The sequence below is a fragment of the Callithrix jacchus genome, chromosome X (assembly GCF_049354715.1).
Source record: "Callithrix jacchus isolate 240 chromosome X, calJac240_pri, whole genome shotgun sequence".
Taxonomy (NCBI): Eukaryota; Metazoa; Chordata; class Mammalia; order Primates; family Cebidae; genus Callithrix; species Callithrix jacchus.
In genome coordinates this window covers 42,433,220-42,450,187 of record NC_133524.1, presented here as the reverse complement: position 1 = coordinate 42,450,187, position 16,968 = coordinate 42,433,220, and the positions used below count along the sequence as shown (strand labels likewise).

The 16,968-nt window shown below is 37.7% G+C and overlaps 1 protein-coding gene across 37 annotated transcripts in view; it reads left to right on the top strand.

Annotated features, from left to right (window-relative positions):
• CASK (calcium/calmodulin dependent serine protein kinase) overlaps positions 1–16,968 on the top strand; it is a 437,686-nt gene that overhangs the window by 337,913 nt on the left and 82,805 nt on the right. For all 37 annotated transcript variants that reach the window (XM_078364095.1, XM_078364094.1, XM_002762805.6 and 34 more), the window contains one exon: positions 9,580–9,701. In XM_078364095.1, coding sequence (XP_078220221.1) covers positions 9,580–9,701 — 122 coding nt within the window. The remainder of the gene's footprint in view (positions 1–9,579; positions 9,702–16,968) is intronic.

Sequence of the window (16,968 nt, the reverse complement as noted above, 5' to 3'; positions counted from 1 at the left end):
TAGATGTTTACATATTAATTTTAACACTGCTGGATCATAAAATTAAAACTTGGATATATTGATTTTTGAGGCATTGTTACTCGAATAATATTAACTTCTTACTTCTTTCATAAGAGGGAAAAAGGCAGTGTTAAAGTTTCAACCACACTTAATACTTCACATCTGAATTTCACATACAAATACATTAATTCTGGGGAAAGGATAACATTTCTTTTATAGTTTGCTTTCAAGAAAACTTTCAGGGTAAGTGAATTTTTCTTTGACAATTACGTCACCTATAAGTGGTCTTTATTGCTTTCTGTTACTGAGTCAATTTTCAGTTTATTAATTTGGAGCTATGAATTAAACTCTGAAATCATGTCTCTTAACTTTTACCATCAGATAGAACATTTATAAGGAATAATGTAATGACTAGATTTTTAATTACAAAGGGGCACAATTTGAGTATTGGAGAAAATTAAAATGTAAGGAATGTACACACAGTTGGGTACATGTAAAACTGAGGCAATCTGAATAAGATGGGTGGATTGTATCAATGTCAGTATTCTGGTTATGGTAATATACTATAGGTTTGTAAAATGTTACCAACAGGGGAACTGAGCAAAGAATACAAGGGATCTCTATATTATTTCTTACAAGTGCATGTGGATCTATAATTATCTCAATAAAAATTCTAATTAAAAAAATAAACCTTGACCTCAAAGATAAATGAGAAAGCCTGGGTACTTATGATTGAATTCATTTTCACATTTTCTTACGTTATCTGTAGCTCAAATTGCAGCTGATGTAATATAAATCTAACAGTATATTAGTTACCTGTTGCTGGGTAATGAATTAACTCAAAGCAGCAGTTGTCATCTCAGTTTCTGTGGGTCAGCAATCTGGGTGTGGCTTAGCTGTGTGCTTCTGGCTCAAGGTCTCTGATGAGATTGTGGTCCAGTGCTGCTATCTCACCGGAAGGCACGACTGCAGGAGGAATCCTCTTCCAGGCTCACTCGCGTGGTTGTTGCCAGGCCTCAGTTCGTCACTGGCTGTGGACCTCTTCACGGGGCTGGCTGTTCACAGCATGGTAGCTCACTTCCCAGCGTGAAAGATAAAAAAGAGGACAAAAGTGAGAGAGAGTGCCCAAGACAGAAGACACAGTCTTTACAATCTAATCTCGTAGTGACATCCTATCACTTCTGCCCTATTCTGTTCATTAGAAATGAGTCAGTAAGTCCAGCCTGCACTCTAGGGGAGGGGATTGATTACACAAGGGTGGAAATACCAGGAGACCAGGTTACTGGGGCCCATCTTAGAGGATGCCTACCACGAACAAATTAATAACTACTAAAATGTAAGATTCTTCCTAGATTTAGCATTCTTTTTTTTTTTTTAATCAGCAGACCTGTCATGTTATTTGGGAATGGGCATGATCTTCCTTAGTTGTAAAGCTTTGCACAAGTGGACACTTAACAGCTAGCAGAATGTTATTAAAGTACTTTGAAAAATTTGAGCTTGAAGATGTTTCTATTTGGAAGCATAGACTATTTTAATAATCATAATGGCATTAGAGATTATAGCATCTATATTCTGACAGAATGCATATGCAGAGCTAGCTTACTTTAATAAAATTCAAGGTGTCTATATCATAATCTACACATACAATGTACACTTAAATGGTGAATTTTAACTTAAAACAGTATACCTTAGTAAGCAGATTTTTTTTTTAAATTATTGTGTTTGCAAGGAGAGTCTTTGATTGAGTAGGTGATAAGAATGTATATGTGTGTAGTAAAATAATGTATTAATTCATCACTAATATAATCAGAAACAAAAGGTATTGATTACTCTTCAGAAGAAGCTAGGCTAGATTCAGATTCTAGATTTGCTCAGTGATGCTGAGTTTCATAGCTATACATGGTAAATTAAGAAATACACACATACTGAGGATTTAATGTGTTATTTTGTGAAAATCTGAGATGCAGGAATGGGATTTAATGATCCCAACTGTTGTCCATCTGAAAAACCTAACTTTTGGTTTTAAATAAAATGGCATGCTGTCTTCCACTGTTCCCTTTTAAAAACAGGAGCTGCCCCTGCTTTTAACTTTATGAAGTTTTATTTATGAATAAAGTTTGTACTATTTAAAGAAAAGAAATACACACACAAATCTTTATTGAAACAATTACAGTGAAAACATGGGTGTGTCAAAACTCATGGAATGGTATACTTAAGATTTGTGTATTTCATTCTATATAAATATTTTCTCAGAGAGAAAAAAGTATTGCAGTCTTTGTTGAAATCTTTAAGGGTGAAGTGTAATCATGCTGGTCAATCTGCCATTTACTTCAAAGTGAATGAAAAATACATGAACTGATAGATGGATAGATGGGTAAACATGTGATAAAGCAAATACAGCAAACCATGGTGGGCACAGTTCTTTCAAACTTTCTGTATGTTTGAAGCTTTTCATAGTAAAATGTAAGGGGAATAAGTTTTAAGACAGACTCAGCCTACTTTAACACTGAGAACTTTTTAGTCTAAACATTTGACTGTTTATTTTTCTGTCTTCCTTTTGGGTTATTTTTACTTGGTTGACTTTTTTATGAGACTTCCACTCTTGTAATGAAATTATTCTAAACTCAAAGCTTTTATTGACCTTAAAAGCATATTCCTCTTTAAAGAAATAGACTTAGAAACATTTTTTAAACAGTTGACATATTTATGCTTTTTTTTGACTATTTCATAATAGTAGCAGAAAACTTTTGAAAAACTTGTTTGTACCAGTGAGGTTATTTGAAAAAGTAGAACTGTTCAAAGTTAAAATGTGCAGGCCAGTCATGATGACTCACGTTTTGAATCCCAGCACTTTGAGAGGCCAGGGTGGGAGGATTGCTTGAGGCCAGGAGATTTGAGATCAGCCTGCACAACATAGTGAGACCCCATCTCTATTAAAAAAAAAGTGTGATTATAAATCTGATTTTTAGATATAAACTTGGTTACCTAATTAATTATGAAAACAAAATACTATTCTGAAGGCAGGGTATCATGGTATCTAATAATTTCATGAATATGAAAGTTTAGACCAAGGGCTACAAAAAAGCCTTATATGGTAAATCACATTGAGATTGAAAAGAGAATAGAAATTGTACATCAACTCATTACCAAATGCAAATTATTCTGGTGCATTGCTCAGAATAAAACATGATTTGGGGGATGGGGGACAGTCTGTTATGGAAGGACCACTAAATTAGGAGTCAGAGACCTGGGTTCTAGGATTTGCTCTTCTGCTCATTGCCTGTGGCCATTTGAAAGCTTATTTAACCCTACTGAGCCTCTGATTTTTCAAATATAAAAATACTTGCTGACCAAGCACAGTGGCTCATGCCTATAATCCCAGCACTTTGCAAGGCTGAGGTGGGAGGACTGCTTGAGCCCAGGAGTTTGAGAGTAACCTGGGCAACAGAGAGAGATCCCATCTCTACAAAAAGCTTTTAAAAAATTAGCTGGGCATGGTAGCATGCCTGTAGTCCCAACTGTTTGGAAGGCTGAGGTGGAAAGATCTCTCAAGGCCAGAAGGTCGAGGCTGCAGTGAGCCAGGATCGTGCCACTGCACTCCAGCCTAGGGGACAGAGCAATATCCTGTCTCAAAACAAAACAAAACAAAAACAAAAAACACTTGCCTGCAGGACAGGGTTATTATGGAATCACATAAGTTAGTAGGTGTAAAAGCACTTTGGAAATTATTAGCCGTTGATACAAATATAAGTATTATAATAATTTCAACTGTGGCTTTAAGGAAACAGTACTATAAAAGAAATTGTTTTCTGTGGTTAAGTCTTTCTCACTTTATTTTCAATTCTTCAGAATTCGCTCAGAAAAAAAATCATTTTAATCAAGGGCCATTTTGTGAAGAATCTTTTGGTAAAAAGCACTCTACAAAGTACACCCCAGAACAGAAAGGTGAATAGGATACCTACAGTCCTGCCATTAAATCAGCTGCCCTCTGAAGTGAACTTGTATACTTTTTATTGATTGATTTTGTTTTCAAGATAGCTACAAGTTTATTCAGAGGTTTTATAAGAAAAACATCCTTTTTAGTCTTTGAGAAAAATAAATAGCTCATTTATATGTGACATTGATCTACAAAATGAAAACTAGTAACGGCTTAATTAGCATGTGCTACATGTTATATTAATAATCACTACTGCCTTGGTGTTTAAAATCTAAAACAACTAGCAATGGAAAAGCCCAAGAAGTGCCTTTGTGTCTATTTATATTTTATAGTGAATTGAAACACCATGGGACTTTTAAATGGTTGGTACTGAACTACAGATACCAATTATACACACATCTATCTGACCAAGAATGTGTTCTGTGGTTCTCTTTGTCATACCCAAAGAAAGAAATAACGGAACTAGAACAGGTGTTAATGGAAGGTGTTAAAAAGATCAAGGGTGAAGACAGATTATGAGGGTAAGCCAAAAATATGTGTTTATTCCATTTGAAAAGATGAAGGAGAAATGGAATAAAAACTCTAATTTTTCTACCTAATTACAGAAACTTAAAATTCGGGGCACTTTTTAGAGCTTGAAATAAACAACTTGAGTACAACTAGAGAAATGCTTCTTTTCATGATTGAAAACCCATCAAGTTAATCATATTTGGGTACAAGATAAGACTATAAATCAGTTCAGAAGAGGTGACAAACCTGTTGGAATTGTGAGTCTTGCCTACTCTAAATGCCTGCTAGCAGATGCCTTTGTCCTTTCCAGCAAAGCATCTGCTGGTCCTGTCAACACAGCTTTGATCCTGTGTGGGGGTGGTGAATTCCTACTCATCCACCTCCTCTCTGCAGCTCCTCAACTTCTCCCTAGGCAGCCTGTGTATCAGTTTGTTTTTACCTCTTCTATATTGTTTACTTCAGGGTATAATATGCCTACTTCACATACCAGTTTGAGAAGCCCCTTCTCTCAGGGCCAGCGATCATATCTCTGATTTCTCCGAAGTCCTGCCTAGTACCTAACAAAAAGCAGGAATATTCAATAAAGATTTGGATTATTGTCTGACCCAATAGGGTCATATTCCAAGCTCCATATTCATGCATAATTCACACAATTTCTTGTTGAAGGTTTCCCATATGTTTCCTAGCATAGCTTATTAGTGTAATAAGTTAGGCAAAGCATAGACTTTGAAACCAGACAAACCCAGGATTGAATCCTGGCTCCACCATTTACTAGCTATGGCCTTCCTTGACCCTTCTGAAGCTCAGTTGCTTATCTAGAAGGTGGAATAATGTATCTGCCTTACTGTGTTGTCCTGAGGATGTTCCTGGAACATAATGAACACTCAAGAATTGTGAGCTGCTGTTAATATCATGTTTCCTTAAGTACTTAATTCAGTGTATAGTTTTAGATACTATAAAATGAATGAAGAGCTGCCTTAAGGACCTTACAGCTCAGGGAAAAAAGGGTGAACAAGCATACATGTAAGTAACCCATGGAGTGTGCTGGTGGTACAGGAATGGCATGGAGCACTTGGGAAGCTCACAGACCAACAAATGATACCTCCCTGGTCTGATACAGCCAAAATTGCTTCCCAATCATGATACTGACCATGTTAGTATTCACCTGATAAAAGGTTGTTTTTGCTTTAATCTTCTATTATTAAATCACATAGACTATATATCAGCTACATAGACTATATATCAGCACGAGCAATGCTGGTAAGAGGCCGGGCAGTGGCTCACACTTGTAATCCCAGCACTTTGTGAAGCCGAGGCAGGTGGATCACTTGAGCCCAGGATCCACCTGCCTCAAATACAAAAATGAGCTGGGTGTGGTAGTGTGTAGTCCCAGCTATTTGGGTGGCTGAGGCAGGAGAATTGAATGAACCCAGGAGGCAGAGGTTGCAGTGAGCTGAGATCATGCCATTGCACTCCAGCCTGGGTGACAGAGTGAGACTCTGTCTCAAAAAAAAAAAAAAACTCCATAAGATTTCACTAAGATAAATGAGTGAGGATGATAATTAGGTTTCTGTGGTATCAGTTGAATTTTTTTTTTTTTTTTTTGAGACGGAGTCTTGCTCTGTCACCAGGCTGGAGTGCAGTGGCGCAATCTTGGCTCACTGCAACCTCCACCTCCTGGGTTCAAGTGATTCTTCCACCTCAGCCTCCCGAGTAGCCGGGACCACAGGCACGTGCCACCATGCCCAGCTAATTTTTTTATATTTTTAGTAGAGATGAGGTTTCACCTTGTTGGCCAGGGTGGTCTCGATCTCTTGACCTCGTGATCCTCCCACCTTGGCCTCCCAAAGTGCTGGGATTACAGGCGTGAGCCACAGCACCCGGCTTCAGTTGAATTTTTTAATATACAAAAAAGCACTCAATTAGTATTTTGGTTATTGCGGTTTCATGAGAAGTTCAGAAGTTTAGAACTGGCTTTAGTAACTTGATAAACCTAGCATCATTTAATTCTGTTGCTGATGAACTTCTTCACATCATCTCTTGCTTTCCAAAGTTTTCAATAAGGGATGAGGAGAAAACTGGCTTTGAACTAACTGATTTCCAGATTTTTTGAGGGAGAGGGGCACTCTGAACAAAGTAAAAATCCTGAGAAGAGCAGGTAGGAGGAAGTGGATTGGGTTAATACCTCTTTAGGAATAGCAGGGGAGATGACGACTGATTTCTGCCATTTATCTGTTTTATCCCACTTAATATCCACTTCATGTTTTCAGTGAAAGGATACCAATAGCCTGGCAGACATGATTATTCAAAGTTAAAAATTTTTCAGCCGGGCATGGTGGCTCACACCTGTAATCCCAGCACTTTGGGAAGTCAAGGCAGAAGGATCACTTGAGCTCAGGAGTCTGAGACCAGCCTGGGCAACATGGCAAAACCCCATCTCTATAAAAAATTCAAAAATTAGCCAGGGGTGGTGGTGCACACCTGTAGTCCCAGCTACTCGGGGGGCTGAGGTGAGAGGATCATTTGAGCTCAGGAGGTTGAGGTTGCAGTGAGCTGAGATTGTGCCACTGCTCTCCAGCCTGGGCAACAGAGCAAGACCCTGCCTCAAAAAAAAAGAAATTATCCGTAGTTCCTTCAACAGATGAATGGTCAAACAAACTGGTACATCCATGCAACAACCTGGATGAAGCCCCAGAGAATTATGCTGGGTGAAAAAATGCAATCCCAAAAGGTTGCATACTCTGTGATTTCATTTATTGTTTTTATTTTTGTTTTATTTTTTTATTTTTAGAGGCGCTGCTCCTTGCAGACCAGGGCTACCCCACAGGCCGTATGCCCAGAATAGCAGCCTCATTTATTATCAAAATGACAAAAATTATAGAAATGGAGAACAGATTAGTAGTTGCCATAGGTTAGGAGGGAATTGGGTAGGAGGGGAATGAGCATGGCTATCTTTGTGGTAATGGAATGTTCTACAGCTTGACTGTATCCGTGTCAATATCCAGGTTGTAATATTGCACTACAGTTTTTCAAGATGTTACTGTTGGAGAAAACTGGGTTAAGGGTACATGAGACCTTTGTGTTATTTTCTTTTACAACTGCATGTGAATCTACAAATTACCTCAAAATAATTAAAAAATAGCTACAGTAATTTCCACATGGACAGCCACACAGTATATGGCTTAAGATTCGAATCTTTAACACAATTAAATGGTGCTACAAAAATCAATAGCTTACATAACAGGTTTTTTTTTTTTTGCTATTGTTGAAAAATTTGGAAAGTATGGACAAGAGCAGAATGAAATAGAAATGGGACAGTAAAGATAACTACTATAATATTTTTGATGTGTTTCATTCTGTTTTTTGTTTTTCCTGAGTTTGCATTTATGTTTGGTTTGGTTTTTTTATAGTAACTGGGAATATACAGTTTATATTGTTTTACATTCTACTTTCTTGAATTCTATGTCATGAATTCTGTGTCTTTGAAATTCTTCAAAAACAATTTTCATATGGCTACATATTCCATTATATGGATATTCTATAACCTATGTAATCGTCCTCTATTTATTATATTTATTTTCCTTTTTGTATGATAATATCATTATATATAAATCTTCCATTTTCTTCCTTAAGGTGAGTTTTTGTAAATGGAATTACTAAGTTGAAGTGCATAAACATTTTTAAGGCTTTTTGATATATGTTACCAGATTACTTTCTAGAAAAGTGGTACTGATATATATTCTCACCAATAATTGCATGAGAATGGATGAGGTCTAAGGCAAGAAGAATTAAAAACAGAGTTCTGGAGCATAAGGATTTTTATCTTTATCAAAAATAGAATTTGTCAACCACAGGGCTATTGATATTTTGGGCCAGATAATTCTTTGTTGTAGGGGCTGTCCTGGGTACTGTAGGATATTTAGCAGTATCCTTGACCTCTACCCACTGATAGCAATAGCGGCCCTCCTGCTGTAGTTGTAACAACCAAAAATATCTCCAAACATTGGGAATGTCCACCTGGGGAACAAAATTGCCCCTAGTTGAGAACCACTAATCCAAAGATTTAAATGTGCTGCAATGAGGCACTATTCTTAGAGTTTCTCTGCTGTGTACTGATGTTCTGAAGCTTAGCATCTTGGGGCCTTTTTTTTGTGGAGTATGTATGTGTATTCTGCATATTGTCTGCAGTGTAAAAGAGGCTAATCATTTCTTTAAGGCTGTGTAAATGGCTTTGTTACTCCTCAGTATGTATCTTTCCCTAATGATATCTGTCTGGTTTTCTGGTTATGAGAAGAAACTTAAAGTGATGGCACTTTCATTTGCTTTGCCCTACAAAAATGATTTGCCTTGAAGTTTAATATGGTATTTGGAAGTGTCAGTCAGTATATCTACCCTTTGTCTTTATCTTCTGAGTAAGAAGGGTAAGAGTAAGACAGAATGAGAATGATTTGGGGTCTCTTGAGTGTATGTAAAGGAAAAAAAGGAGTGGCCTGGGATTTTTGTTAAGTAAAGTTTGAGTCTTAAAAACTAACAAGCCTGGGGGCCGCGGTGGCTCTGGCCAACTGGTGCTTGAGGAGGCAAGGCTATGAGTTCAAGGCCAACCTGAGCAACATAACAAGCTCTCATTGATTAACAACAACAACAAAAAAAAACTAACAAGCCTATTTTAAGCAGCAGGAGCTCTCAGTTGTAGTTCTGTTCACTGTATCTACAGCTGGCTTTACCTTCAGTTCTTGATGGAATGCACCTGGGTAAAAGGCCAATCTTGTTTCTGTAATATTTCAAAATATCTTGGAGTCATGAAACCCATACTCTTTTCCTGACATAAAACTTGCTGCATCTAGATCTTCTAGTGCTTCAGTTATACTTGATGAATTTCATTAATTAAAATAAGATAAGCCGCAGTTTCCTTTGGAAAATGAAGAGCACACAAATACATTGATAAGAACGTAAACTCTGAAAATACTCTGTCCTTAAATTATATGAAACTCATTTAAGTCTGTCCTTCAGTAAGGACACTAGCCTTTGAAGTTCTGACATGAATTCATTGCTCCTAAGAGATTTAGGTTACAAAAGTTAGTTTGACATTGACTTTCTGTACTGGCTGATTCTTTTCTGTTTGTCCTGCTTAGGAGCAGTCTCACAGGTGCTGGACAGCCTGGAAGAGATTCACGCACTTACAGACTGCAGTGAAAAAGACCTAGATTTTCTACACAGTGTTTTCCAGGATCAGCATCTTCACACACTACTAGATGTAAGTCTGTCTTTTTATTATTCTTGTTTTTTGGTAAATTGAATGTTTAGCATATCTTTTCACTTTATATGAATTCTCAGATGTCCATCATAACAATCATCTTCAGTTGCCTTAAGTCTCTGAGAAATATGGTAAATCATCCAGCAAAGATTCGTGATTGAAATACAGTATATGGCCAGGCGCAGTGGCTCACACCTGTAATCCCAGCACTTTGGGAGGCTAAGGCAGGCGGATCAACTGAGGTCGGGAGTTCAAGACCAGCCTGACCAACATGGAGAAACCCCGTCTCTATTAAAAATACAAAATTAGGCCGGGCGCGGTGGCTCAAGCCTGTAATCCCAGCACTTTGGGAGGCCGAGGCGGGTGGATCACAAGGTCAAGAGATCGAGACCATCCTGGTCAACATGGTGAAACCCCGTCTCTACGAAAAATACAGAAAATTAGCTGGGCATGGTGGCGCGTGCCTGTAATCCCAGCTACTCAGGAGGCTGAGGCAGAAGGATTGCCTGAACCCAGGAGACAGAGGTTGCAGTAAGCCGAGATGGCGCCATTGCACTCCAGCCTGTGTAACAAGAGCGAAACTCCGCCTCAAAAAAAATACAAAATACAAAATTAGCTGGATGCTTGAACCCAGGAGGCAGAGATTGTAGTGAGCCGAGATCACTGCACTCCAGCCTGGGCAACAAAAGTGAAACTCTGTCTCAAAAAAGAAAGAAAGAAAGAAAATACAGTATATGTACAGTACAAATGCAGTAGAACCTAGCAGACTACAATGGGGAAAAATTATATATCTTTATATTTATAAATTATATGTACATAGTGCATGCAAGTGGTATGTGAGGTTTTTTTTTTACTTCTTTTTGTCCTGCTGTACAAGGTATGTGAGTTTTTAAAAAGAATAGAGTACAATCTTAATTTACTGAATTATCTTTATTTCTATTAGAAGAATCCATTGAGGTTAGCTGTGATTACTTTTTATTGCTTTGCACATTGTTTTAAAGTATTATGCTTCCAGCATGAGTATAGGAGAGAAAAAAGCAAATGAGATATTGTGCAATAGGCTGTTTTCCCACATGCATTTTATATTTAACATTGTTTCGTTCCATAGACTCAGTGTCTTCTCCTTAAAACATAAGAGTATACTCCATCTTTAAATATTATAGGCTTCACTGTCAGCAGACTGGGATACAAAGGAAAAAACAGAAGCTGACTATTTTCATTTCAGTCACATTTTAAATAAAATACCTTTCTTAGAGAACTTGGTTCACTTCAACAGTGAAAACTCTTGGGTGGTTTTATTTTCTTTCTTTCTTTTTTTTTTTTTTTTTTTGAGACAGAGTCTTGCACTGTCACCCAGGCTATAGTACAGTGGCACAATCTTGGCTCACTGCAATCTCTGCCTCCTGGGTTCAAGCGATTCTCCTGCTTCAGCCTCCCAAGTAGCTGGGACTACAGGCGAGCACCACCATGCCCAGCTAATTTTTTTGTATTTTTAGTAGAGACAGGGTTTCACCATGTTGGCCAGGGTGATCTCGATCTCCTGACCTCATGATCCACCCGCCTTGGCCTCCCAAAGTGCTAGGATTATAGGCATGAGCCACTGCACCTGGCTCTTAGGTGGTTTTGATGGTGTTTGAACATGTTAGTCTTTTTATAAGAAAAACCTTCCCTTAATGAGAGAATAATTCTTGCTTTGGGGTACCTAGAACTGTTTGGTGCTGAATAATTCACCATATGATGTAAATGAAACGAAAGCAAAATTTCCCAGAATGCGTTCTACAGAACATTGCTCTGGGAGGTTGTTATTCTTGTTGCCATGGTGGGAGGGGGAAGTAGATCTTAAATTTATTGGTTAAATTATTCATTAACTAAAAAGTTTGGGAAATGCCACATTCTTTAGTCTCTTTACACAGATCCACAATTGGCATTAGTATATTGACAGCTCTGAGATGATCTAAAGCAAAGAAACCTTTTTAACTTTGTTTAACAGCATTTCTCAAACTAATTTAGGCACAGAACTTTTATTCACAATTCTATTGAGTTCTGTTTTGATGCGGACCAGTTTGGGAAAAGCTCATCTATCTAAGAGTGTTTGTTGCATTATGCTTCAGCTTCACACCAAATGCAGCCACAGGTATCTAACAGTTGTTTCTTTCCCCATATGTGGTCAGTTCAAATTATCAGATTTTCACAGCTAGTTTGGCTTTTGTATATAGTGTATATACTAATTAGGGCTGACTAACCGTTATAACATGTAATTCTAAAATTGGCTTAACAGAATAAAAATTTACTTCTTGCTCACCTCACAGTCCAATGCAGGTAGATAAGGGAGGTCTTTTCTACACTGTCATTCAGGGACCCAGGCCTCTTCCACTAGGTCACACTGCCATTTATCAGGGTCTTGGAATTTTCTACTGTATCCTTTGTACCCAGCCAGCAGATGAGAGAAGAGAGAACATGGAGAATCTTGCAGGATCAAGCTTAGAAATGGGTTTATCTCACATTCCTTGGCAAGTGCTAGTCATGTGCCAACCTGGATGTGAGAGCTGGGAAACATAGTTTAGAAATGTGTTCAGGAACATAAGGAATTGGGTCTTCTCTTTAGAGTAATTTATCTTAAGTAATATCTATTCACTGTCATTTCTACAGAAAGTTTTCACAATTGTGAATTTCCCACAGAAGTTATACCCTTTACTAGAACTAGTTAGTGGAATATTTGAAAAAAGCTACAGCAGTGTGTGGAGATTTTTATTTCAGTCTGGTCAGTGGTTAGATCATTGCCAAGTATATTTACTGACCTTCTTTTGATCAAGGATGTTTTGTAACAAAGACTTTTTGTAATTTAAACACTGAAAGAAGCCCAAATTGGTTTCAAAGTTGTATTTTTTCTTACTGATATAACAAGGTATCTGAGCGCACAATGCTAGAGACTGCAGGGGAAAAGCTGGGACATTACTGGCTTACACAAAGAAAGTGTATTCAGGCACAAACTGGACTTTCAGACTGAACGAACCTGCCTCCTCACTCCCCAATGGTGAACATCTTAGACCTCACAGAAAACATCCATTTGGCATAATTGCTGTACTGTTTGGTATAAATTGTCACAATTTCAGAAGAGATTCTTAGATGTTAGTGAGAAAAGCATACTTAACTTTCCTTTGCATTCTTTTACATAATAAACCTAAAGAAGTATCTGCATTATTGGCATCTGCCATCTCAGTGCAGACCAATTTGAAAGAGGAGCTGTTGAATTGAAGATGAACCATGCCTGTTAAAAGGATGCAGTATAAGACCAGGAGCAATGGCTCACACCCTGTCATCCCAGCACTTTGGGAGGTCAAGGTGGGAGGATCACTTGAGCCCAGGAGTATAAGACCAGTCTGGGCAATAAAGCAAGACCCTATCTCTACAAAAAGTTTAAAAAGTAGCTGGGCATGGTGGTATATGTCTGTAGTCCCCCCTACTCAGGAGGCTGAGGCTGAGAGGATTACTTGAGCCCAGGAATTCAAGTCTGCAGCAAGCCATGATAGCACCACTGCACTTCAGCCTGGGCAACAGAGTGAGAGTCTACTCTTAAAAAACAAAAAAAAAGGTGCAGAATCTTCTGAATTTTGGAAACAGGTGCCATACATGAACTCCAGAACTCTGATGAAATTAATAACTATGAGGCCGAGCCCTATGCCTATGCATGCCTGTGGTTCTGAATCTCCAAACTGAGCCATTTCTAAATGAAAGTTTAGGCCAGACACGGTGACTCACACTTGTAATCCCAGCACTTTGGGAGGCCAAGGCGGGTGGATCACCTGAGGTCAGAAGTTCGAGACCAGCCTGGCCAACATGGTGAAACCCATCTCTACTAAAAATACAAAAATGTGGTGGGCACCTTTAATCCCAGCTTTTTAGAAGGCTGAGGCAGGAGAATTAGTTGAACTCGGGAGCTGGAGGTTGCAGTGAGCCAAAATCATGCCACTGCACTCTAGCCTGGTCAATAGAGCGAGACTCCATCTCAAAAATGAATGAATGAATGCATGCATGCATGCATGAAAGCTTAATCATCATGAATGAGATAAACTATCATTAGAATGTGCCCTTATACCCTACATCCCATAAATAAGGCTTATTAAGCTCATTGCACAGCTAGCAGGCTACATTTTAATAATATAATCAATGGAGAATTCAAGTGACTGCCATATAGAGAAATCTAATCATTTTTTTTTTCAATAATATTTAAAGGTTTATGGTATGCATTAAGGAAGGAACATGGCTATGACCAACTCTTGAGAAGCAGCTCTTAAAACTTTGGACTTTCAGGCTGGGTGCAGTGGCTCATTCCTGTAATCCCAGCACTTTGGGAGGTCGAGGCAGGAGGATCACTTGAGGTCAGAAGTTCCAGACCAGCCTGGCCAACATAGTAAAATCCTGTCTACTAAAAATACAAAAATTAGCTAGGCATGGTGGTGCATGCCTGTAGTCCCAGCTACTTCAGAGGCTGAGGCAGGAAGATTACTTGAACCCAGGAGGTGGACATACCAGTGAGCTGAGATCACACCACTGCACGCTAGCCTGGGGTATGGTTTTATGGACCATGGATTAACTGATGCTAATTAATCCCACTGAACCATTTTAGGAAATATCTTTACTATATTTATGTTATTCCCGTTAACTCAATAACATTCTAAATAGCTAGGTATGAAGCCATAATTTTAAGACTGACAAAAATAAACAGGATTAAGTGATTAAGTTCCTAAGAAAAACTAAAGATTATCTAGGACTTTATTTTTTCTAGTCATGTTCTTAAAATAATAAGCTCAACATTTGAAGAAGCATTATTAGAATTTGTTTAAAGGAAACAAAACTGCCAAATTGAAACGTTTACATTAAAATGGAGAAGTACTGTGATTCTACTGAAAGGGAAATGCTTTCTGAAAGCTTTTTGAATTTGAATAAAGCACATTTAGTTTAATCTGTAGTTAGGAACTGATCCAGAAAACTCTAAATATTTGCTCTCCAAGTAGTTCCAGCCTGGCAGCTTCTCATTTTGTGGGAAGAAATCCAGAGGATAAGGAACTGCTTGATCCAGCTTGTTGCAGTATGCCTATATTAAAAAATTAAAAGTACTAGTGCTAAGATGATCTTCATATGAAATGTGTAGATCAATTAGTAAAGTACAATTTGACATTAATTTGTTAGGACTGTTGTAACAAAGTACCACAAGCTGCATGACTTAAAGCAACAGAAATTGATTCTCTCATAGTTCTTGAGGCTGGGTATTCCTAAATCAAGGTGTTGGCAGGGGCATGCTCCCTCCAATGGACCCAGGGAAGAATCCTTCCTTGTCTCTTCTAGTTTCTGGTGGTTGCCTGCAATCCTTGACATTCCTTGGCTCATAGATGCATCATTCCAATCTGCTTCCATCATCATATGTTATTCTCTGTACATGTGTCTATATATTTACGTGGCCTTCTTAGAAGGACACCAGTCATTGGACACCCTAATCCCATATGACTTCATCTTAATTAATTGCATCTACAAAGACACTTATTTCCAAATAAGGTCACATTCTGAGGTTCTGGGTAGACATAAATTTTGGGTGGGGGACAATAGTCAACCCAATACAGCATGGAAAACTGATTTAACCCTGAATTAATTCTTCACATGTGAGTACAAATTACACAAATCTAATATAAAATAATGAAATGTTACCCTGTCATCCATTAATTATGCTTTCTTGGGAATTGGTGTTAAAGTGTTATTTATGTCTTATAATTATATTTTGAATCAGTTATGGGTTAGAATTTGTATGTGATACATTGGATGGTCAGTAGATGGGTGAGTTTTTGATGGACTGAAAAAAACCACGTTTTTCAGATAAAAAGCATTTCACAGATATTATTTGGTAGTAGTTTTCAGTCTTCTCAATTTCTAGTATAAATTTTCCTATTAAAAGAATAAATGTTTAGTTTATAAATCACCAGTGTTGCAAAACATTGTTAAATGACACATCTCTCTGCCAAACTTTAACAACTAAGTTTTAAACATTAACTGGCCATCTGTCATACCTCTGAACAGCTGTTAGCATTTGTTACACACTCTGTTTCCATAGTAAATGCCCCCCCACACCTAATTAAGTTTATTTTTGTGGGAAGTCAAATTATGTTTTCTGAAAATATATTCGGTAATTAGATTAACATAGCAGTTTATTGATGGATTTTAAAATTCAGTAGCAATTAATTTAGAAGTCTTTATAATATTAATTTATAAGTAGACCTTTATAATAAACTTGGTAACTTTTAAATATTGCATTAGCAATTAACTGATACTTGGAATCTTTCATATTTTGTATGGTGAACATCTTTTTTTTTTATAATTTTTTACTGTTTAGGGAGAGTTAGCATTTTTCCATCTGGCCTGAAGTTAGCCATGGAAAACTACAATTCTTGATTTACTATTTTGCTTTTTTGAGACTACATTAAATTAGTAGTCATATTTAGAAGAGCATATTTTTAGAACTCTGAAGTTTCCTAAAGGAAAAAGTTGGAACTTCTACAGTAATCTGGTGATAATGTTTTTGAGAAAATTGGGGTCTAAGAAGTAAGTTAAATACAATGTTAGGTTTGGATATTTAAAGAGATTGCCAGTCAGGAAATGCCAAAGCTAAGTTTCCCATGAATTTGTAGTCCAGTCAATTTGCATTTAAATGTCTAGAATAATAAAGCCTCTCTGAGGACCTTCAGAGGATGAGCTACTAGCAATTTCTCAGGGTCCCATCCAGTCTTAAGAGTCAGCTGTGGCAAATGTGAAACCAGCTGCATAGTGGGCCCCTGCCCAGTGGTTGTGGGCTTTATGCTTCTTGCCTCCTGGGGCTGTAGACTGAAGTGCATTGCTGCTCACTTTGGATTTGAGGGTCTCTCCGCTGTTTTCTAAGTGGATGGACAAAACCTCTCATATCTGTTTCCCTCCGTGTATTGAAGTATTATTGTCAGTGTAAAAGTATTGCATGAAACAACATACCTGAAAGCTGGAAATACTGTATGTTGTGAATATTCTCAAAGTAGTTTTTCTTCTTTCTTAATGTAAATAAACATCAATAAACTTAGCAAAAAAAAAAAAAAAAAAAAAGAAGCCACTAAGAATATGGTTCTTCCTTAAGCAACAATAGAAAACTGATACAGCCAGGAATAAAATGAAGATTGTCCACTCACCACTTCTAGTAAACATTGTCCCAGAGATTGGCCAGTGCAGCTAAGACAAGAAAAAGAAATTCAAG